At 45.1% G+C, this 25,280-nt stretch overlaps 1 protein-coding gene and 1 pseudogene across 3 annotated transcripts in view; both read right to left on the bottom strand.

Moving 5' to 3' along the window:
- The window catches only part of fam189a2 (family with sequence similarity 189 member A2), an 87,647-nt gene that overhangs the window by 33,957 nt on the left and 28,410 nt on the right, over positions 1-25,280 (bottom strand). For all 3 annotated transcript variants that reach the window (XM_067983520.1, XM_067983519.1, XM_067983521.1), the window contains 2 exons: positions 13,164-13,274; positions 1,492-1,626 (listed from right to left, as the gene is read on the bottom strand). In XM_067983520.1, the coding sequence (XP_067839621.1) occupies positions 1,492-1,626; positions 13,164-13,274 (246 nt within the window). The remainder of the gene's footprint in view (positions 1-1,491; positions 1,627-13,163; positions 13,275-25,280) is intronic.
- Positions 4,120-4,919, bottom strand: LOC137321215 (beta-crystallin B1 pseudogene; annotated as a pseudogene).

Genomic DNA, 25,280 nt, shown 5'->3' with positions numbered 1-25,280 from the left:
TGCTGTAATTTTTCCTATTTCTTGCAGCATCAGTCAGTGGAGGACTGCCCCTTTAAATAGGGCTCCTCCAGCTGACAGACCTTACTGCGCATGCACAGTTCGCCCACTGCGCAGCTCAGCAGCGGGGAACCCAGAACAACAGGTAAGTGGAACCAATCAGCCTGCGATTGCATGCGGAGCAGACTGATTTCACCGACCCCCCGCCGCGAACCCACCGCCCTGGTAATATCGGGCCCTATGCCTCTATTTATAAAGCCAAGGAGCACACATGTTTTTTTAACTGCCTTCTCAACCTTCTGAGGATGTTTCCAGCTACATCGAGCCAGCAGTTCAGTTCATAGTATCACAGTATATACAGCACGGAAGGAGGCCATTCGGCCCATCGTGCCTGTGCCGGCTCTTCGAAAGAGCTGTCCAATTAGTTCCATTCCCCTGCTTTTTCTCCAACAGTATCATAATCGGTACAGCATAGGAGGAGGCCATTCCGCCCAGTTGTAGTATTAAAAGCTGATCACACCAGTTGATTACAGAGTCCCAGGGTTGATTCACTGCGGGATATCAAGCAGGACTGGGAGGTTTCTGCCTTCAGCGCCAGGGGGTGTGAGCCCTAGGGTACAGCGTTCTGCCCCTGAGCCCCAGGTAGGGGTGAGCAATGTCAACTTTTGGGTTCCAATTTTCCGTTTGGGGGAGGGGACAGAGTTCTCTACTGGTGTTCTTTTAAAAGCCATGGAATAAAATATTGTGGGCTAGTTGCTTACTGGTGGGGGGAGAAAAACCTTGATATGAAGTCGGCAGCCCAGATGGGGCTAGGAACATAGGAACAGGAGTAGGCCATTCAGCCCCTCACACCTGTACCACCATTCAATTAGATCATGGCTGATCTGTATCTTAACTCCATCTACCCACCTTGGTTCCGTAACCCTTAATACCCTTACCTAACAAAAATCTATCGATCTCAGTTTTGAAATTTTCAATTGACCCCCAGCCTCAACAGCTTTTTGGGGGAGAAAATTCCAGATTTCCACTACCCTTTGTGTGAAGAAATGCTTCCCGACATCACCCCTGAATGGCCTAGCTCTAATTTTAAGGTTCTGCCCCCTTGTTCTGGACTCCCCCACCAGAGGAAATAGTTTCTCTCTATCTACCCTATCAAATCCTTTAATCATCTTAAACTGAGGGTTTTTTCTGGGCAGGGGCTTCTTTTGCAGGTTGTTTCTCATCACCAGAAGTGTAATTTCTTTCATACCTCCCACCGACATTTAGTGGGAGTTACACAAAGAAATCCCAATTTAAGGATCTGAAACCAGTTCGGGATTGAAATGTGTATCGCTTTGTGTTTGAAACGTTTCCTTTTTCTGATCATGCTGATTTAATGAATCCCGTTTTTCCTGTTGGTTTGGTTTTCTTAATTGGTCAGGATTTACCCAGAATTTTAGTCAAAGCGTTTTCCAGCGACACTTTGTAGTTTCCCAGTGTGTTCCTGAACAGTACCTTCAGCACAAGTCGAACCGTGTCACAGGAGACAGAGAGTACCGGGTATAATATCAATATCTCCTTCTTATCATTGCATTTCAGAGCTTGGTTATCTTCACAACAGAAGCAATTATTGCCCTCAACAATCTTGACCTTTAAGAAGAAACAGAAAAAAAACATTAGAGTTGTGATGAGGGCTAATTTAATCCAACACTGGGCGACTATGTGAAATCATATTGTCTGATACATCATTATTTGTCAGCTATTGTTGATTCACACATAAACATTGGACACCCCGCTGGGCATTATTAGCTTATAATATACACTGACTGTTATTTCTTGGTAGTGACGTTAAACTCAGGCCCCGTCTGCCCTCTCAGAGGGCGTAAAAGATCACATAACTACTATTTCAAAGAGCAGGGGAGTTCTCCCCGGTGTCCTGGCCAATACTGATCCCTCAATCAACATCACTAAAAAAACAGATTATCTGGTCATTATCACATTGCTGTTTATGGGACCTTGGGTAGCACGTTTCCTACATTACAACAGTGACGATACTTCAGAAATACTTCATGGGCTGTAAAACGCTTTGGGACGTCATGAGGTCGTGAAAAGTGCTATATAAATGCAAGTCTTTCCTTCTATTAGTCAACTGTTGATTATCAGTTGATAAGACTTCCACTGATTACAGCACAATCATTAACTCTGATCAGCATATTTTAAATTAAAAGTGTGAGCGTTGTATTGATTTCATTAATATCTTTAAAAAATATAACTTTACCAATACTAAGATTGGTAGGCTGGTCAGCTCATTGATTGGAGTGTGGGATCTCCAGTGGAAGTCCAGTTGGGTGAAATCAGATCATACCAGCAAGAGTTGGGTTTTAGGGGGATGCATTGAGTTACTGCTTTTAAAAAATTAATTCTTGCGATGTGGGCGTTGATAGTAAGGCCAGCATTTATTGCTCATCCCTTGCTGCCCCTTGAGAAGGTGGTGGTGAGCCGCCTTCTTGAACCGCTTCAGTCCGTGTGGTGAAGGTTCTCCCACAGTGCTGTTAGGTCGGGGGTTCCAGGATTTTGACCCAGTGACGATGAAGGAACGGCCGATATATTTCCAAGTCGGGATGGTGTGTGACTTGGAGGGGAACGTGCAGGTGGTGGTGTTCCAGCACACGCTGCCCTTGTCCTTCTAAGTGGTGGAGGTCACTGGTAGAGTAATTGTGGGAATACAGCAACTGAAGGCCAGATGCTTTAAGAAAAATCACTCGGGCTAATGTCAAGTATTTCCTTGTGGCTGCACACAAAATACCACTGACAATGATCAAGGAGTACATCCCCCGCGCACTCTCTCTGACGGGAATGTTGCGTGGTATGAGAAAGGAGTAAGATACGCACCTTAATGCTTAAAGATTACATCGCAGAATTCACTCTCACTGCTGAGGTGATAATGATGGCTGCTGATAACCTCACCAGAGATTTACAATTATTTTATTTCAGTTTCATCAACATCCATTTAAAAAAAAAAATGCGTTACTTGCTTCTACTTTTAAACCATCCATACCAAGGTGTACGGGAGCAAAACAGGCTGACGGGCATTAACAGGCCAATGGGAATTATCTCCTCCAATCTGTTTCCCTTTCTCCTTATGCCAAAGTGGTTTATCTTTATCTGTCAGTTTCCTTCTTTTAGACTGGCTCATAATGGGAACAACAACAACTTGCATTTATATAGCACCTTTAACGTAGTAAAATGTCCCAAGGCGCTTCACAGGAGCGACTTTCCAACAAAATTTGACACCGAGCGACATAAGGAGATATTAGGACAGGTGACCAAAGGCTTAGTCAAAGAGGTAGGTTTTTAGGAGCGTCTTAAAGGAGGAATCAGAGGCGGAGAGGTTTATAGAGGGAATTCCACAGTTTATGGCCTAGGCAGCTGAAAGTACAGGCAGCAATGGTGGAGCGATTAAAATCAGGGATGTGCAAAAGGTCAGATTTGGAGGAGCTCAGAGATCTCGGAGTGGTGTGGGGCTGGAGGAGGTTACAGAGATAGGGAGGGGCGAGGCCACGGAGGGATTTGAAAACAAGGATGAGAATTTTAAATTGGAGGCATTGCCGGGCTGGGAGCCAATGTAGGTCAGCGAGCACAGGGGGTGATGGGTGAACGGGAACCAATGTGCTACCAGTCTGTGCCATGATGCCTCATACTCGTCAATGACCTCTGACTTATGACCCTTGAATTCAGTATGTCATCACATTTTGCAAACTTCTGAGAAAGTAGGCCCTAGATGCTCGTTTGCCCTATATATAGGGGTGTGTGTGTCTGGAGAATGTACTGGCACTATATTGCCAGTACTGAAGTAAATATAGAAGTCTGAACTTTCAGCCCATGATTGAAAGATTTGTAAAGCAACACATGAGAACAGGAGAAAAGCCTTTTTTATTTTAAGCGAGTTTATTTTTCATGAACATTAACATTTCATTCTTTTTGTAAAGCCAATATGGACCGGCCGGTCAACAGATTTCTCCCCCCTGAATAATTTGCTCACATTTTAACAGTGCAGTATCTTCAAAGTCTTCTAAAGTTCATTCCACCCCACCCCCCCAACCTCTCCCCACCGCCCCTTGCACTCATTCACTGAGCCATATCCTGGCAGTTCCCCTTTAGCCCCTTCAGGCTTTCCCAAGCAGGTCAGCTTTTGGTTTCTAAGTAAAACAGCCAACCTTGTGCCACTGCCCGTCACGGATGCGACGCATGGACTGAATCTGTGGCTGCCGGCCACCCCACTGGTTCCAGTGCCTGTAGTCATTCTTCTCGAACACGTACTGGTAGCCACGGTAACCTGGGTACTGGTAGCCTACCCACGTCCCACAGCTCACGTTGACGCTACCGACCCTATCAGTGAATCCGTAAGAGAAGAGGCTGGGGACGTCATTGTCCATGATCTCCATCTTGCGACCCTTGAACTCCGCCATCTCGAACAAGCAGATTTTGTGCTGCTCTGGCTCCATTGAGACGGGCCTGAAGGACATGAGGTACTCACTCCTGTAGCTGTTGGACCACGCGTCCCAGCGAGGATACTCGCCCTTCTCCAGAACGAACATCTCTCCACAGAAGTTGGCCTGCTCGTAGACAACCCACGGCCCACAGTCGACGCGGATCGATCCCACTCGTTCAAAGCCACTGTCGCACAGGTTCAGACATTCGCTCGAAAACTCCTTGAAACGGCCCTGGAAGTTCTCCTGCTCGTAGATGAACATCCTGTAAGCACTCAGTCCACTATCGAACTTCCTAGGCTGGAGGTTCTTTCGCTCAGACTGAGGAGTTGTTCTGCTTGCTTTCTCCGACATGGCTGCTCTTGTTCTGCTGCTGGGAGCTTGAGGTCTCGGTGATGATCTGTGGCGTTTTGGCCACCTCTTTTATACACTGTTTTGAGCTGAGCGGAGGATTACTGCGACAAAGAGAAAGTGCAGAACCAACAGGTTTGAGAGAATGAAAATCCCAGTCATCAGGAGTGAGTGCACGTGACGCGTAAAGAGTAAAAAAGAGAGAATGGGAGAAAGGGAGAGTCAGCAAGACTTGTTTTGTTCTAATTCGACACACTGCACAGAATTCATTGAACATCAGAGAAGAGTCCTGCTACGCTATGATTAAAATCATATGGATCCCAACTTTCCAAGGTGACTGCTATGAAGTAGTCTTGTGAATATTTCCAGACAATCAGATACTTATAAAATAAATAACTTGCATTTATGTAGCACTTTCACGACCTCAGGACGTCCCAACGCGCTTTACAGCCAATTAAGTACTTATGAAGTGTAGTCTGTTAATCTGTTTTTAGTGATGATGGTTGAGGGATAAATATTGGCCAGGACACCGGGGAGAACTCCCCCGCTCTTCTTCGAAATAGTGGCTGCGGGATCTTTTTTGAAGTGTTGTAATGTGCAAAACGCAGCAGCCAATTTGCGCACAGCAAGATCCCACAAACAGCAATGTGACAATGACCACACAACTTGTTTATTTTAGTGATGTTGGTTGAGGAATAAATATTGGCCCAGGACACCGGGGAAAAACTTCCCTGCTCTTCTTCGAAATAGTGCCTGTTCAATTGCTTGATGGTCACGAATGTAACTTTCCTTTTGGCCATGTAGCTTCCTGATGTCAGAGTAATTTCTACACAAAGATGGCATGGCTGACGTATGTAGTTCAGCTCAGCCCCTCAGTGACCAAAACTATGTGGAAGCCCCTAGAGCAAGGAGTGGTGGCTATTTACACTTTGCTGGTGCCATCACTTCAACTCCTGGGGCAGAGGGCAGAAAACACTTCACAAGATGACAGTCCATGCCTCCCGAGACATGTGCACGGCCTTGTTTATGTTATGGCACTGCCTCTGGAGACCGGGCTACTTCCCAACGTGATACAGATGTTGATGCGGCACCATGTTTGCTATTTGATTGGTTTGATGAAGTGTTGTGATTTACATCGAAACTAAAGCACAGAAACAGGCCATTTGACCCAACTGATCTATGCTCCACACGAGCTTCCTCCCTCCCTACTAATCCTATCAGCATATCCTTCTCCCTCATGTGCTTATCTAGCTTCCCCTTAAATGCATCTATGCTATTTGCTTCAACTACTCCTTGTGGTACTACGTTCCAAATCTTTATACCCTTTGGGTAAAGAGGTTTCTCCTAAATTCTCTATTGGATTCATTAGTGACTATTTTATATTTATGACCCCTAGTTTTGGTCTCCCTCACAAGTGGAAACATTTTCTCTACGTCTACCCTATCAATCCCTGTCATTATTTTAAAGACCTCTATCAGGACACCCCTCAGCCTTCTCTTTTCTAGAGAAAAGAGTCCCAGCCTGTTCAGCCTTTCTTGATAAGTTTATCCTCTCAATTCTAGTTTCATCCTTGTGAATCTTTTTTGCACCCTCTCCAGTGCCTCTATATCCTTTCTATAATATGGAGACCAGAACTGTGCACAGTACTCCAAGTGTGGTCTAACCAAGATTGATGGGACAGTATGATATCTGTTGAGGTAGTTGAGTGAAGCGTTTCTCTGTTCCACTCATCTGGAAACCTGCGAGCGAAACTCCCAGAAATCACCACTTGAACCTCACACTGCCCCAACCTTATATTAAGTTGATCATGTTTAATGACTGTGAAGTTATGCTAAACCTTTATAAAACACTGGTTAGGCCTCAGTTGGAGTATTGTGCCCAATTCTCGGTACCACACTTTAGGAAGGATGTCAAGGCCTTGGAGAGGGTTCAGAGCAGATTTAGTAGACTGGTACCGGGGATGAGCGGTTTCAGTTATGTGGAGAGACTGGAGAAGCTGGGGTTGTTCTCCTTAGAGCAGAGAAAATTAAGGGGAGATTTAATAGAGGTGTTCAAAATTATGAGGGATTTTGATAGAGTAAATAAGGAGAAACTGTTTCCACTGGCGGGAGGGTCAGTCACCAGAGGACACAGATTTAAGATCATTAGTAAAAGAACCAGAGGGGAGATGAGGAGAAATTTTTTTACGCTGCGAGTTGTTATGATCTGGAATGTACTGCCTGAAAGGAAGCAGATTCAATGGTAACTTTCAAAAGGGAATTAGATAAATACTTGAAAAGGAGATCAGGTCTATGGGGAAAGAGCGGGGGGAGTGGGACTAATTGGATAGCTCTTTCAAAGAGCCTGCACTGGCGCGATGGGCCAATGGCCTCCTTCTGCGCTGTATCATTCTATGATTTATTTTCTGGCAATCAACTGCTACCTGGGACTCAAAAAACTAGCAGTGCTTAGGTTACAATTGCTAATCCTTCATTATGGAGGTCACTGCACATCATATGAATCACACTAACTGCCAGCATCTGCCACAAGAGTGACTACTGGCAATGAAAAATAATAAAAACCACTATGAACTACATTACACTATTCCTCAGAAATCTCATTTGAATCCAGTCCAATCTGATGAGATCAAAGTATTAGTTCTCTGCCAGCTGTAACAGTCCTCCTAGTAGCACTAATTGGCAATCAGTGTCAGGATTAGGAGTCAGCCGTGGCTCAGTGGATACAGTGCCAGTACTGAGGGAGTGCTGCACTGTGAGAGGAGCCATCTTTCAAGTGAGACGTTAAACCGAGGCCCTGTCTGCCCTCTCAGGTGGATGTAAAAGATCCCATGACACTATTTTGAAAAAGAGCAGGGGAGTTCTCCCCGCTGTCCTGGCCAATATTTAACCCTCAACCAACGTCACTAAAACAGATTATCTGGTCATTATCTCATTGCTGTTTGTGGGATCTTGCTGTGCGCAAATTGGCTGCCGTGTTTCCTACATTACAGAAGTGACTACACTTCAAAAATATTTAATTGGCTGTAAAGCATTTTGGGACATCCTGAGGTCATGAAAGGTGTTATATAAATGCAAGCTCTTTCCTTCAATCTCACTCAGCGACATAAGAGTGACTGGTCTGGGAATCAGAAATGTCATAGTGGTACTGCAGGTTAGGGTTAAGGAACTTTGGGGGAAAAACTCCATGAGTGCACGTCATGGAATTGCTGCGGATTTCCATCGATTAAATTTAATGGACAGGAAATCACGTGTTGGGAGGGTGCAATACTGTGATGCACACTTCCGGTGTGTGCCAAGAACCAGTGTAGCAGAATTTGGGGAGGATTAGGGAGAGCTTTATTCTTCACCTTACCTGTGTTACTTGTGCTTGATGCTATCAGATGAATAAAAGTGAACAGAATCAATCAGTTCCCCAACATCAACATCTGCATCTTGATGAGCACAAAAAAAACCCGCAGATATACAAATAAAATTGGATATGCTTGTTTAATGACTTTACAACCATTACTCCTTCAATATGAACATCCATCAGGCACTGGGGGCATGAAGAAAACAGGCATCATCTGCCAGCAACAAAAAATAGGGTACGGTAGCGTAGTGGTTATGTTACTGGGCTAGTAATCCAGAGGCCTGGACTAAAATCCAGAGTCACGAGTTCAAATCCCGCCACGGCGGCTGGCGAATTTAAATTCAATTAATTAAATAAAAAAATCTGGAATTAAAATACTAGTATCAGTAATGATAGCCATGAAACTACCAGATTGTCATAAAAACCCATCTGGTTCACTAATATCCTTTAGGGAAGGAAACCTGCCGTCCTTACCTGGTCTGGCCTATATGTGATTCCAGACCCACAGCAATGTGGTTGATTCTTAATTGCCCTCTTAGGGATAGGCAATAAATGCTGGCCTTGCCAGCGACGCCCACATCCCGTGAACAAATTAAAAAAAAAAAATAGGGTCAAAAACTGAATATTTATCCCATTAAAAATATAAAATATGACTTGCATGTGTGTGATTGCAAGACCCAGGCCTCAAAAGATAAGGCCATTTTTCATGAGTGGATATTGTTTCTCACTCTCTCAACTAAACCATGATTTGTAACATTTTATACCTAATTAGCAAGTCACAAATGAAATGATACCATTTAACAAAACGTCTGTGTAAAATCATACACACAACTGATGTATGTTCTACGCATCGGAGGATAGTGGCGATATCACAAAGGGAATGTGCTAGATTTTGTTCTTGTGAAGAATACATGAGGCAGGTTGCGGCTCAGGATAATCCATTTATATTGCTTTCATCAATTTTGGTAAGGGTTTTGACACATGGATCTCTCATGAAGGACCATCCATTACATTGTTGGGTACTTTCTGCCCTTTGTGCTCTAGGCTGTTTGGCGTCCTTATCTTAGACTACTTTCCCAGGTAATTCCCAGCTCCTGAAGGGCTCAAGGGTATCTTCCCACCTTCCTACACTGATATCAAAGTAGGTTCGGTGTTCAGAATAATGAAACGGCTCAAAAGCACAAGTCAGGAGTGTGATGGAATACTCTCCGCTTGCCTGGATGAGTGCAGCTCCAACAACACTCAAGAAGCTCGACACCATCCAGGACAAAGCAGCCCGCTTGATTGGCACCCCATCCACCACCCTAAACATTAACTCCCTCCACCGCCGGCGCACCGTGGCTGCAGTGTGTACCATCCACAGGATGCACTGCAGCAACTCGCCAAGGCTTCTTCGACAGCACCTCCCAAACCCGCGACCTCTACCACCTAGAAGGTCAAGGGCAGCAGGCGCATGGGAACACCACCTGCACGTTCCCCTCCAAGTCACACACCATCCCGACTTGGAAATATATCGCCGTTCCTTCATCATCGCTGGGTCAAAATCCTGGAACTCCCTACCCAGCAGAACTGTGGGAGAACTTTCACCACACGGACTGCAGCGGTTCAAGAAGGCGGCTCACCACCACCTTCTCAAGGGCAATCAGGGATGGGCAATAAATGCTGGCCTCGCCAGCGATGGCCACATCCCATGAACGAATAAAAAAAAAGATAACCCTTTCTGCAATTACTTTGGCAAGTAGATTTATTCCATTTCCCCACTGGGCTTTCACAGGCTCTTCCTTGACCTTAACTAATACCAGCAGCAGATCTTGTTTAAATGTAAAAACAAGTGTATTAAAATGTAAGTAAACAAACAAATGATGACTGTAATATATATATTTAAGGGAGTTGTTGCACTGTGCTGACTCACTGTATAAGGGCATTTATAAACAACTTACAATATCTGTATCAAGCTGAATCTCTATATAATTTTATATATATATACAAAGTTGTTCTTTTATTGTTTCATCAACTACAAGAAAGTCAGAGGCTCATTTCGCACTTCTCCATGAACTCAGAGTTTGTTGAATAAGTCCCCGCAGTTACCAGTGCTTACTGGAATCTGAATAATTGTGGACGCAAAAGATCTAGTGGCAGTGGAGTTCTCCCTGGTGTCCTGGCCAACATTTATCCCTCAATCAACATCACTAAAAATCAGATTATCTGGTCATTATCATGTTGCTGTTTGTGGGATCTTGCTGTGCGCAAATTGGCTGCCGTGTTTCCTACATTACAACAGTGACTACACTTCAAAAAGTAGTTCATTGGCCGTAAAGCACTTTGGGACGTCCTGAGGCCGTGAAAGGCGCTATAGAAATGCAAGCTCTTCATCCAGTTTTAAGCACAGCAACTGCTCACTCAACAAACCTTCATTTGCAATGACTATTTTCTTTTTACGTGGATGAACTTATCGAGGGTTGGGGGGGAATTTAAATCCTGCGCTGATTTTTGTTGTCAGCAAACGCTGACAAACAGGCAGCACATGTCTGCCAAACAGCTGATGAGGAGGCTCTAAGAGCTGGGATGGCAGCTGTTCGCCGGAGGCTGGAATATGTGAACGAAGAGCTCAAATATCCAGGGTTTGGTGGCAGAGATGCACGTAATGGCTGCTGAAACTCCGCACTTCCAACTGGAGGATTTGACGTGGCGACGCTGTGTGTGCAGAGGGCAGTCACAGGGCGATGGTGACAATCACTACGCTGTGAGGGAGGATTTCCCACTGTTTGCTGTCCACCGACCATGGACTCAATCTCAAGCTCCAGAGATCGGAGGCCCACCCAGGCCCCTACACAACATTGCTTTCAGGGTTCAACCGTGACCATTTACAAACCAGGAGAGCCATTCCCCAATCTGTTTCGTTTGCTTCGTTCCTAGTGCATTCAATTCTCTACAAAACAAGTGGCAACTAATAAAGACACCTCCCCATCAGTACTAGCCCGTCAAGAAAAGCCCGAAAATCTTCTCGAGAGCTACAGCAGGGCCCAAATCCGGCTGCGTTCCCGCTGGGTAGGGAGTTGAAACTCTGATGTATTTTTAGTTTTGCAGCAGTCGTGGCCTCCTATCATGTTGACTTGCATGTCCAAAAGTGCATAGTCAGAGACAGTGCTCTATCATGCCAGGAACTCATATTAATGGATCAGATGAGTCATTAAAAGGAGCTGTGCTGCTCATCTTGTTTTCAATAGGAAAGGTGATTCCGTGATCTTAAGTTCCCAGCAAGAAGCTGCATTCACAGGGAGCGCATGATAATATCAACAGCAACTTGCATTTATATAGCGCCTTTAACATATTAAAATGTCCCAAGGCGCATCACAGGAGCGATTATCAGACAGAATTTGACACTGAGCCACATAAGGAGATATTAGGACAGGTGACCAAAAGCTTGGTCAAAGAGGTAGATTTTAAGGAGCGTCATAAAGGAGGAGAGAGAGAGGCGGAGAGGTAGAGAGGTTTAGGGAGGGAATTCCAGAGTTTGGGGCCTAGGCAGCTGAAGGCATGGCCGCCAATGGTGGAGCGATGAAAATCGGGGATGCGCAAGAGATCTTGGAGGATTGCAGGGCTGGAGGAGGACTAGGAGGGGGCTAATGGAGATAGGGAGGGGGCGAGGTCATGGAGAGATTTGGAAACAAGGATAAGAATTTTAAATTCCAGGCATTGCCGGACCGGGAGCCAATGTAGGTCAGTGAGCACATGGGGTTGGTGGGTGAATGGGACTTGGTGCAAGTTAGGATACGGGGTTTGGGTGAGCTGAAGTTTACGGGACAATGCACGTAGACACAAGGGGACAGAAATCTATCGGGTTCAGGCGCAAAGGCGGCCGCAATGCGTGCCCGAACTGGGAGGCCTGAAATTGGGCCTTGGGCCTGGTCTAAATAATCTGGGCAGATTGCCGGCCTCCACAGGCAATTCACCCGCCTGCAGGAACGACAGGGGCCCTCAGGTAAGTGCTGAGAGTTGGGGAGGGGAAGGACAGCGAGATTGGGGGTGGGGGAGGCTTCAGGAGTGCCTTGGATCCGGGGGGGGCGGGGAGAAGGGGGCGACTCGCCTGCTTCTCCTGGTTCCGCATCAAAATTAATTGTGTGTGTTTTTTTAAAAATCGTACATATTTGGTGGCAGCTGCTTGCTAGGCCGCATCCACGTCTGCACAGCCTGAGTGGAGCAGGCCTCCCATTAGCGTATGCCAGGAGCCTTAAACCTGTTTTAGTTGGATGCCTAAAAAATGGCCTGAGACAATATCGGGTTGGACGTCTATCAGGCGTCCTTAGGGCACAGGTCGTTGGTCCCTGAAATTGGCCTTCATTGAGCCTGTTTTACACCTGTATGAACAGGTGCAACGAGATCCCGTTTCTAAGCCGGAATTTCTAAATATATAACAATAGATATTTAACTTTAAATTGTGGAAATTCTCCTTCATCCTAGGCAGAAGATGCAAAACGATAGATGTGGCAGTGAGCATGTTGCGTCTGTCACTCTACACACTGTGCCTAAGTGTCTTTGATGGTTTAGGTAAGCTGCTCCAGCCCACCCACATTGAAAACGATACTCACGGAGAGGTAGCAGAATCACTATTTGCTCCAAATATTTTCTGTAAAAAGTGTCTTAACTGTAGCACAGCACATTATAATTACAAAGCACAGTGCTGAGACTGGGTGGGTTATGGCCCATAACAATAATTCCATACACCATCACAGACTTTAATGATGTGGTTAGATGAAGAGGGGAGGGAGGAGGCTCATGTGAAGCATAAACACCAGCATGGACCTGTTGGGCCGAATGGCCTGTTTCTGTGCTGTACGTGCTTTGTAATTCTTTGTAAAGGCCTCTCCTTATTCAATCTGGCTTCTAGTTCTTTGGAGGTGCAGTTAACATTTCAAATCATTGCCAATATCTAACCCCACTACCTCAATCCCTTACCCTCACCGCACTAATCAATAAGAGACATCCCACCACACTCACCAGCTTACAGCCCACGATGCCCGAGACAAACTGGGCACTCTGGCACGACAGGACGAATCCAGCCAGGTTGAGTAGAACGCAGACAACAGACAGCAGGATGAAGAGGTTCACCTACAGCAAGGGAAGAAAGGAATGAATAAAGATGTGTTTCTCCATCAGTTCAGCACGAAATGACACGGAAATCAACATATTCCTCTACAAAGGGAAATCAGACAGTTGCTTGAAAAAGATTGTTAAAAAAGACTGAACAAGCTGGGGCTCTTTTCTCTAGAAAAGAGAAGGCTGAAGGGTGACCTGATAGAGGTCTTTAAAATTATGACGGGGTTCGATAGGGTAGACATAGAGAAGATGTTTCCACTCCACAAAACAAAAGGCCATAAATATAAGATAGTCACTAATAAATCCAATAGGGAATTCAGGAGAAACGTCTTTACCCAGAGAGTGGTGAGAATGTGAAACTCGCTACCACAAGGAGTAGTTGAGGCGAATAACATAGATGCATTTAAGGGGAAGCTCGATAAACACATGGGGGAGAAAGGAATAGAAGGATATGCTGATAGGGTGAGATGAAGTAGGGTGGGAGGAGGCTCGTGTGGAGAATAAACACCAGCAGAAGACCAGTTGGGCCGAATGGCCTGTTTCTGTGCTGTAAAATTCGATGTAATTCTATGCACTGGTGAGAGCACATGACAGGGTACGCCATAGTTCAAACTCTGAGCAACTCTGACAAACTGCAAAAAACGGAGTGTGAAAAAGGCAGTTAGTGAACTCCAGCACCAAGATTCGATATGTGTGAAATGACAGGGCTGGAAATCACAAACTAATTTTTTTTTAAAATGCCACCGCCTTGAACAACTTTTAATCAAAATTCCAGTTCAGGAAACTTCCAGTAGGACAGGGGGGAAAAACCCACTCTGGGAACTACTGAAATCCCCGTTAACATTCAAATCAAAATTGATAAATATATCGCCAAAAATGTATGGTGTGAATAGAAATCTCAATAAGCAACTGATGAATATTTCTGTCTATTTCTTGATTAAATAGGCAGTCCATAGTTTTACTATTGAGTTTCCTCTCTACCCATTGGATACTCTAAAGAGCAGATGTATGAACAACTGGGTAATGCACATATACCCTCTAATCAGAAATGCCAACCATCAGAATTTCACACTGACAGTCAGTATTTTGGGGCCCAGTCAGCAAATCAGAGTTTGCTGACAAACATCAGCAGAAACTGGGCCCCAAGTCTGGCTCCAGCCTGAGTTTAGCTGCTGTTCAAACGGACTGGGATCCCTCTCTCCTCTCAGTGCTGCTCCCAGAATTAACAGTAGGAATGGCAGCCCCTAACCATCACACACAGGAACACTCTTCCAAGAACACAGGTTCCTGCCAGCGTTACATAGAGGTCACAATCTCTGCTGTTAACGCACACATGCACCACACACACACACCAGACACATGCCACACACATGCACCACACACACATACACACACGCACCACACACACACATGCTACACACACGCACATACACAGCACACTCACACACACAAAACACACGCATGCACCACATGCATGTACACAGCACACATACTCACACAGCACACATACGCACGCACCACACCACATGCACGTACACACCACACATGCCTATACACGGACACACACACACACAGACAGACACACACACAGACGTGCACACAGATACACATACACACACACGACAATATTCCAGTATTTGTGGAAGCATCTACTTTCTCATCTTAGCCAGAATCTAATATGTAACTGCCTCAAAAGTAGCACCAAGTCATAAATAACCAGTGTTAGTGGGGGTGGGGGGGAAATAGATAATAATGAGAACAAAATACATATTAAATCACAATTGCAGATTAATCCTCAGTCTCGTGTACAGATTTGGGCAATTCATCACCTTAGCAATTACACATGTTGTTGGTTGCAAGATGCCAACACCTTGACAGTTTGAATCATTAGACCAGTAGAGTTAGCATGATACACAACACTTCAAATTTAAAATCCTTGCCTTTAAATCCCTCCAGGGCCTTGTTGCTCCCTCTCTCTGTAACCTCTTCCATCCCTACACCCCTCCTCCTGAAATCTGCATTACTCTTAGTCCAGGGTCTAGTGTATCTACCCCTTCCATTGCCCACCCTTGACAGACATAGATTCCACTGCAAAGGTCCCTCTCTGTGGGATTCTCTCCCTACATCCCTCCACCTCTCCTCTTTTAAGACCTTCCTTAAAAACCATCTCTTTGACCGAGTTTCTTTGCATCGATATTTGTTTTCCCCATACCTCTGTGAAACACCTTGGGCCGTTTTCTATGTTGGAGACACTAAATAATGCAAGTTGTTGTAGTTATATAATTAAAAGTCTTGGGGGGGTGGGGCTCAGAATCCATGGCTCTTCTGGTGCACTCCCGATGTACCCCTGATGCACTCTCGATGTACTCCCCATGTAACCCAAAGGGAGTGTGCCAAAATGGCCGCAAATTAGGCAGGAACCTGGACACACCAGATCCTGGCCTTATGTTGGGGATTTTATGGGGCCTTATAAAGGGCAAAGTCTCCGCTCACCCCAAACAAAGTCAATAGCCTAGGAGGGGCGGGTCCCAATGCTGGGAGTCTTTGCAACCAGATCCCTGGCCACCCAATGGCCGAATTTGTTCCCAGGCCGAAAGGGAATGTTTATGAGGTGATTTGATGTTTGACCTCAGCTATTGTGGCCGGAATCACATGACCAGGCCCAGACATAGGACATAGGGAAAAACCCTTCCCTGGGCAGTACTAGACCAGCAACATCTGTAAATCCAATGTATGGGGGGGGGGGGGCAATCCATTCACTGAAGTAACCAAACCAAAGTGGGGCGGGAGGGGAGAAATTTTTTTTGAAGAGGATGTAGAGAGAACAATAAAGAACTAAACAAAATACTTGCATCTTAAGCAAATCAACTCTGGGAGGTCGGGCAAAATTAAACTTATCCTATAAACAACAGTGAAGGAGAAGATTTAGGGAGGAAAGATCAAACAAAAGTATTTACATTTTAAGTTACATTTGAAAAGTGGTAAGTAAATAGTATTGTGGTTTGTTGGTTCAGTAAATTATCCGTATTACAATGATGGACAAACCACTGTCACATTAAGCTACAACAGGACTGCAATAAACATCAGAAACCACACTCCATATCCTACACTATCCGTGAGCAATGCCATGGGAGATTCAGAAGTTTTTGATTTTTTTTCTTTAAATGAATGCATTGCTAGAGGGACAGAATTGAAAAGCAGAGAAGTTATGTTAAACTTCTAAAGAACCTTGGTTAGACCAGTCTTGGAGTATTGTTCTGGTCTCCCATATTGTAAAAAGGATATGGAGGCACTGGAGAAAGTGCAAAAAAGATTTACAAGGATGATACCAGAACTGAGAGACTATAACTATCAGGAAAGGCTAAACAGTCGGGAGCTCTTTTCTCGAGAAAAGAGAAGGCTGAGGGGTGACCTGATAGAGGTCTTTAAGATAATGAAAGTGTTTGATAGGGTAGGCGTAGAGAAGATGTTTCCACCTGTGAGGAAGTCCAAACTAGAGTCGTAAATATAAAATGGTCACTAATAAATCCAATAAGGAATTCAGGAGAAACTTCTTTACCCAGAGAGTGGTGAGAATGTGGAACTCGCTCCCACATGGAGTGGTTGAGGCGAATAGCATAGATGCATTTAAGGGGAAGCTCGATAAACACATGAGGGAGAAAGGAACATAAAGGGTACGCTGATAGGGTGAGATGAAGTCGGGTGGGAGGAGGCTCGTGTTGAGCATAAATGCCGGCATAGACCAGTTGGGCCAAATGGCCTGTTTCTGTGTTGTAGTTTCGATGTAACTCGAAGTAAGGTATATTGTACCCCATTTTTTAGGAGTGTACTTCAACAAAAAAAAATCTTTCCACACTATGAGTTCAGTTGGTTTATTCCCTTTGAGTCAGCTGGGGTGAGTGACTTGATAGTGAACCGACCAGGGTATCAACCGTGGCTCAGTGGGTAGCACTCTTGCCTCTGAGTCAGAAGGCCAATGGATTCAAGCCCCACTCCAGAGACTTGAGCACATAATCCAGGCTACCACTCCCAGGGCAGTAATGAGGGAGTGCTGCACTGTTGGAGGTGCCATCTTTTGGATGAGACGTTAAATCGAGGTCCCATCTGCCCTCTCAGGTGGTTGTAAAAGATCCTGCAGCCACTATTTGAAGAAGAGCGGGGGAGTTCTCCCCAGCATCCTGGACCAATATTTATCCCTCAACCAACATCACAAAAAAACCCAGTTTATCTGGTCATTATCACATTGCTGTTTGTGGGATCTTGCTGTGCACAAATTGGCAGCTGCATTTCCTACATCACAACAGTGACTACACTTCAAAAGTGCTTTAGGGCATCCTGGGGTCACGAAAGGCGCTATATAAATGCAAGTTCCTTGTTTTTCTTTTATTACTGTACGGTGAAAGGAGGGACAAGCAGCCAATGGGCAAGAACATCCAGTGTGTAGTCTGCTTCACCAAACTGCGTTTGAACTGGTTGCCCTGACAAAAAAAAAGAAGCAGGACTGCAACACTGCTTCAAATCAGTTTAGGTTTAAAATTATTTTTAACTGGCAGGTTATCTGTGATACTTTGGTGACCCCAGCTAAATGAACTTTGCAAGCCAAGGAAAATAGACCACATATTTAAAGGTCAACTAACAGCAGAGGTTTTTTTTTAACTCCACTGGGAGTAAGAAGGTTAATGATTAACAATAGCAACATATCTTCCTTCTGAAACTAGAGCAAGCTCCAACTGATGCTTGTTCAGCAAAGGGAATGGAAGGAAAGAAAGAAAGAGAGGGCGAGAGAGAGAACGAAAGAAAGGGAAGGAAGGAAAGAACAGCCAATGAAGTACTTTTTGAAGTGTAGTCACTGTTGAAATGTAGGAAATGCGGCAGCCAATATGTGCACAGCAAATTGATAATGACCAGATAAGCAATTTTTAGTGGTGTTGGTTGAGGGATAAATATTGGCCAGGACACCGAGGAGAACTCCCCTGCTCTTCGTCATATTATTGGCCGTGGGATCTTTTATGTCTACCCGAAAGGGCAGATGGGGCCTCGGTTTAAAGTCTCATCCAAAAGTACCAGATAGAGGGAACGGGCCTCCTTGCAGTCTCCTTTCCCCCCGATTGCTCACTAGCTGAAGGACACTTGTCTTGACCGTAGCCTCCCTGGGATAACTTGGTCCAATCTTAGGGGACCTGAGGCCCCCTTTAAGGTGTCCTCAACCTTCATCTGGCCCTGGTCCCGCGGCAGTGCTGCTTTAATTTTCCAGGGGACCGCTTGCTGGCTGGGATCCCGCCATGAATAGCTAATGGCACAGGGCTGGGGACACGATGAGGTCGGGGGGGGGGGCGGGCAGAACACCTACCTTGACTCTGTAGGGGAGGGAAGTTTTTCTTTACTATCCTTTCCTCTCTTACAGGGCAATATCTAGAGTAGCACAGCAGATCTGATACCACTCCCAATACTGGTGTTATTTGAAGGAAAAGCACTGGCACCGTAAACATGCGCTGTGTGTAGGGTGTCAGCAGTGGCTCAGTGGGTAGCACTCTTGCCTCTGAGTCAGAAGATTGTAGGTTCATGCCCCACTCCAGAGACTTGAGCACAAAATCCAGGCTAACACTCCTGGGGCAGTACTGAGGGAGTGCTGCACTATCAGAGGGGCAGTACTGAGGGAATGCTGCACTATCAGAGGGGCAGTACTGAGGGAGTGCTGCACTATCAGAGGGGCAGTACTGAGGGAATGATGCACTGTCGGAGGGGCAGTACTGAGGGAGTGCTGCACTATCACAGGGGCAGTACTGAGGGAATGATGCACTGTCGGAGGGGCAGTACTGAGGGAATTCTGCACTGTCGGAGGGGCAGTACTGAGGGAATGCTGCACTGTCGGAGGGGCAGTACTGAGGGAACGCTGCACTGTCGGAGGGGCAGTACTGAAGGAGTGCTGCGCTGTCGGAAGGGCAGTACTGAGGGAGCGCTGCACTGTCGGAGGGGCATTACTGAAGGAGTGCTGCACTGTCGGAGGGGCAGTACTGAGGGAATTCTGCACTGTCGGAGGGGCATTACTGAGGGAGTGCTGCGCTGTCGGAAGGGCAGTACTGAGGGAGCGCTGCACTGTTGTAGGGGCAGTACTGAGGGAGCGCTGCCCTGTCGGAGGGACAGTACTGAGGTGAGCGCTGCCCTGTCGTAGGGGCATTACTGAAGGAGTGCTGCGCTGTCGGAAGGGCAGTAGCGAGGGAGTGCTGCATTGTCGGAGGGCCGTCTTGCGGATGAGATATTAAACTGAGGAATGTTATGAAAGGCTGTATGTAAATGCAAGTTATTTCTTGTACTATTCCCGCTGCTACCCTAGACCTACCGCTATGGGTTACAGGAAGGGAAATGGGGTGGGAACCCAGGTCCCATCTCCTCCTGGTATTTGCATGGGATGGATGGAGCCAGAGGGGAAGGAAATTCAGGCCTGGGCAGGGAGGCAGTGGTAGGATCTCATCACCCAATTACACCTACTGCCTGATGTCCAGTGACAGTAGCCATGTGGATGTCCTGGTTCACACAGCATTAACCAAACTTGACCATTGAAGGCCCAAGGCAGTTTTCAAATATGGGGGGGTGAAATCCGTTTTGGACGGCAGCGCAAAACGGGCAATAGGAAATCGTGCACAGTGTAAAATGGGCAATAGGAAATCGTGCACAGTGTAAAACGGGCAATAGGAAATCGTGAACAGTGTAAAACGGGCAATAGGAAATCGTGAACAGTGTAAAACGGGCAATAGGAAATCGTGAACAGTGTAAAACGGGCAATAGGAAATCGTGCACAGTGTAAAACGGGCAATAGGAAATCGTGAACAGTGTAAAACGGGCAATAGGAAATCGTGAACAGTGTAAAACGGGCAATAGGAAATCGTGAACAGTGTAAAACGGGCAATAGGAAATCGTGCACAGTGTAAAACAGGTTGCTGATTTGCAATCGCTACCGTATTCCCTCCTCATTAACATATAGAATCTCACAGCACAGAAGGAGGCCATTCAGCCCATCGTGCCTGTGCCTGCTCTTTGAAAGAGCTGTCCAATTAGTCCCACTCCCCTACTCTTTCCCCATAGCCCTGCAAATTTCTACCTTTCAAGTATTTATCCAATTCCCTTTTGAAAGTTACTGTTGAATGTGCTTCCCTTTCAGACAGTGCATTCCAGATCATAACAACTCGCTACGTAACAAATACCAAAAATAGTGGGGAACCAAGGGGTAAATGAGAGTGAGGAACTTAAAACAATTAATATCACTGGAGAAGAAGTACTGGACAAACTAATGGGACTAAAAGCCGACAAATCCCCTGGACCTGATGGCCTACATCCTAGGGAAATTTATTTTGACAAATTTATTAGAGTTTTTTGACTAGCAGGGCAGATAAAGGGGAACCAATGGATGTAGTATATTTGGATTTTCAAAAGGCATTCGATAAGGTAATATTAAGGAACATAAAAGGTTGTTACACAAGGTAAGGGCTCATGGGGTTGGGGATAACATATTAGCATGGATAGAGGCTTGGATAATGGACAGAAAGCAGAGAGTAGAGATAAACGGGTCATTCTCAGGTTGGCAGGCTGTAACTAGTGGGGTACCACAAGGATCGGTGCTTGGGCCTCAGCTATTTACAATCTATATTAATGACTTGGATGAAGGGACTGAGTGTAATGTATCCAAGTTTGCTGACCATACAAAGCTAGGTGGGAAAGTAAGCTGTGAGAAGGACACAAAGAGTTTGCAAAGGGATATAGACAGATTAAGTGAATGGGCACGAAGGTGGCAGATGGAGTATAATGTGGGGAAATGTGAGGTTATTCACTTTGGTAGGAAGAATAAAAAAACAGAATAATTTTTAAATGTTGAAAAACTATAAAATGTTGGTGTTCATAAAGACTTGGGTGTCAAGAAACACAAAAAGTTAGTATGCAGGTACAGCAGGCAATTCGGAAAGCAAATGGCATGTTGCCCTTTATTGCAAGGGGGTTGGAGTACAAGAGTAAGGAAGTCTTACTACAGTTGTACAAGGCTTTAGTGAGACCTCATCTGGAGTACTGCGTACAGTTTTGGTCTCCTTATCTAAGGAGGATCTCCACATCATATCTAAGGAAGGATATACTTGCCTTAGAGGCGGTACAACAAAGGTTCACTAGATTAATTCCTGGGATGAAAGGGTTGTCCTATGAAGAGAGTTTGAGTAGACTGGGCCTATACTCTCTGGAGTTTAGAAGACTGAGAGGTGATCTCTTTTAAACACATAAGATTATGAGGGGGCTTGACAGGGTAGATGCTGAGAGATTGTTTCCCCTGGGTAGAGAGTCTAGAACTAGGGGGCATAGTCTCAGGATAAAGGGTCGGCCATTCAAGACTGAGATGAGGAGGAATTTCTTCATGTAGAGGGTTGTGAATCTTTGGAATGCTCTACCCCAGAGGGCTGCAGACGCTGAGTCATTGAGTATATTCAAGGCTAAGATGGATAGATTTTTGACTCTAGGGGAATCAAGGGATATGGGGATGGGGCAGGAAAGTGGAGTTGAGGTCAAAGATCTACCATGATCTTATTGAATGATGGAGCAGGCTCGAGGGGCCATATGGCCTACTCCTGCTCCTATTTGTTATGTTCTTATGTAAAAGATTCTCCTCATCTCCCCTCTGGTTCTTTTGAACTTCTGAATCTTTCTATTAAGTTTTCAGGATGACAAAAACAATCTTGAAAATCCTGGTGCCATTCCATTTTCTCCATACCTAATGGACATCTTTATCAATCCAAAATGTTACAAAAAATGAACCCTCTTCTATAAATTGCAGCTTTCGGGATAAACAATCAGGGGAATTCAGCGCTGAAAAAACATTTTAAAAATGTATCACCTGGTGAGAGGGAATTTTATTTTTGCTATGACTTGTTGAAAATTACTTTTCACCTCGACCTAAAGCTGTTACTTGAATCTAATCAAAGGAAAAGTTAATTAAATAGATCTTTTTGCATGGACGAGGACTATTCAATGAAGCAGAGATATTGCAAAAGGACACCAAAAAAAGAGCAGTTTAAGGAAAGCGCAGGATGAAATGGGAGATGAAGAGTAGACACAGAGAGGTCCCTTGAAAGTTACTGGGTGGCTTTGTTCCTTCAGCTTGTTAAAGCTGGACAGTAACTTGTTCCCGGCTCAGTGGCAATAACCTAGTTACCTAGAGCCCACAAGAAATGTTGGAATTGTAAGAAGCGTTTCTGTACCACTACGGCAGATTTTTTTTACTCCCTTTTCACGGAGAACAACAAGCTGGTTCATTTTCCAAATATGCCATCATACATGTGTAGAACAGATACAATTGCCAACCCAATTCCTTTCCCACATTTGGTTCAATAATTTTAAAAAGGAGGCACTCTGTAAAATAGACAACAACTTGCATTTATGCAGCGCCTTTAACATAGTGAAACGTCCCAAGGTGCTTCACAGCAGCGACTATCAGACAAAATTTGACACCGAGCCACATAAGGAGATATCAGGAGTAACCAAAAGCTTGGTCAAAGAGGTAGGTTTTAAGGAGCGTCTTAAAGGAGGGGAGAGAAGTAGAGAGGTGGAGAGGTTTAGGGAGGGAATTCCAGAGCTTAGGGCCCAGGCAGCTGAAGGCACGGCCGCCAATGGTGGGGCGAAGGAAATCGAGAATGTGCTAGAGGCCAGAATTGGAGGAGCGCAGAGATCTCGGAGGGTTTAGGGCTGGAGGAGGTTCCAGAGATAGGGAGGGGTGAGACCATGGAGGGATTTGAAAACAAGGATGAGAGTTTTAAAATCGAGGTGTTCCCAGACTGGGAGCCAATGTAGGTCAGCGAGCACAGGGGTGATGGGGCACGCTGCGAGTTAGGATACGGGCAGCAGAGTTTTGGATGAGCTCAAGTTTATGGAGGATGTAAGGTGGGAGGCCGGCCAGGAGAGCATTGGAATAGTTCTCACTAAACCCCTCCGCCCATCTACTTCTCTCTCTACCTTTAAAAACTTTCTTAAAACCCATCAGTTTGACCAAACGTTCTGTCACCTCAGGGTCTGTAGATCTCTGTTGATCTCTTTGTGACTTTTTCTACATTAAAGGTGTTTTATAAAATGAAAGTTGTTGTTTTAAGCTAATATATAGCTGAGGATGGAGAAAGGTGCAGATAAGACTTGACAGTCTTCCCTATTACCAGCAGCAACATCTATTTATCCAAGGATTATACCACCACTGTTCAACCGTGATTCAAGGCATTACAGAATCATAGAATCATACAGAAGAGAAGGAGGCCATTCGGCCCATCGTGCCTGTGCCGGCTGTTTGAAAAGAGCTACCTAATTGGCCCCACTCCCCTGCTCTTTCCCCATAGCCCTACAAATTTTTACCCTTTTCCAAATATTTATCCAATTCCCTTTTGAAAGTTACTTTGAATCTGCTTCCACCACCCTTTCAGGCAGCGCATTCCAGATCATAACAACTCGCTGCATAAAAAAAATTTCTCCTCATCTCCCCTCTGGTTCTTTTGCCAATTACCTTAAATCTGTGTCCTCTGGTTACCGACCCTCCTGCCAGTGGAAACAGTTTCTCCTTATTTACTCTATCAAAACCCTTCATAATTTCAAACACCTTTATTAAATCTCCCCCTTAACCTTCTCTGCTCTAAGGAGAACAATAATCAGTTTCTCTAGTGTCTCCGCATAACTGAAGTTTAACTGAAACAAAATGAAGCAGATGGGATGAATAATGAGGGATATTTTATCAGAAAACTGCAAAACCAGGTAACTTTGAAGAAGTATAAAGTATGAAATAAGAAAAGCCACTTGCCTATTTAACCTCTTTCTCCTAAACTAGGCACAACGTACCTTGTCATGATCTCGTCAACCTAATTAATGATGTAACTAACTAGAGGTATAACTTCAAATAAGACAACATGTTGAAACTTCTCCATGACCCACTAAGATTAACAAACAAAAGCTCAGGATATCGATGTAACATTATAGCCTAGATTATTCAACCCTGACCATCTGCATTCCGCAGATGGCATTCCCATGACTGCAGCCTGACTTGAGTAAGTGTTATCTGATCATCTATACTTATCTTTGTAACATTCAAACTCAATCTTAATAGACATTACTAAAGTTCTCTTTCGAAGAAAGTAGTTGAAACCACATTAATCAATTTTGATAGGAGTCTTTGCCACATATCAATTGGTAGGCAAACTCTTCCAGCTTTGTTTAAGGCATGACAATTTTATACTTTGGTTCTTTTGATCAATACCAAAGAGTTATACAAGATTACAATATGTTGTGCCTTATAGTCAAATGTCCTCCAGATACATCCCAGTCCTTGGTTCACCTTGTTAATCTCCCATTACCTGGAGGCGACACTCAATGCCATAGCCACCTCTCTCCGCAAAAGGCACATAGCATTCTTGGCGGGTTTGACAGTCATCCAATTGGGTAATGAAGCGCCTATTCATTTTTCAATTGGCCGTGTGAAGGCAGGGTTACATGAGGATAGGCATGTCGGGCGACCAATGGCGAGAGTGTGGGGGCGGGGCAGTTGGAGGATGAAGGTCATTTGATGATGCCTCCAGGAATATGTCCAACCAGAGGTGGCAACCCGACCCCTCCTGCTCCCCGTCGTTATAACGAGGAGAGTGGAATTTGATGCTAGTTTCTTTTCTCTGACAGCCATCCTTGTTATCCATGTTGTCTGCCTCCTCCAATGCTGTCTTTGCCCCTTTAAGCAGCAGCGCTTTTATATCATCCAGATACACCAAGTTTCTGTAGGTTCTCTCTGGATGAGACATTAAACCGAGGCCCCATCTGCCCTCTCAGATGGATGTAAAAGATCCCATGGCACTATTTCGAAGAAGAGCAGAGGAGTTCTTCCCGGTGTCCTGGGCCACTATTTATCCCTCAACCAACATCACACAAAATAGATTATCTGGTCATTTATCACAATACTGTTTGTGGGATCTTGCTGTGCGTACATTGGTTGCCGCATTTCCTACATTACAACAGTGA

Source organism: Heptranchias perlo, chromosome 4 (genome assembly GCF_035084215.1).
Source record: "Heptranchias perlo isolate sHepPer1 chromosome 4, sHepPer1.hap1, whole genome shotgun sequence".
Taxonomy (NCBI): Eukaryota; Metazoa; Chordata; class Chondrichthyes; order Hexanchiformes; family Hexanchidae; genus Heptranchias; species Heptranchias perlo.
This window is presented reverse-complemented; position numbering and strand designations above follow the sequence as displayed.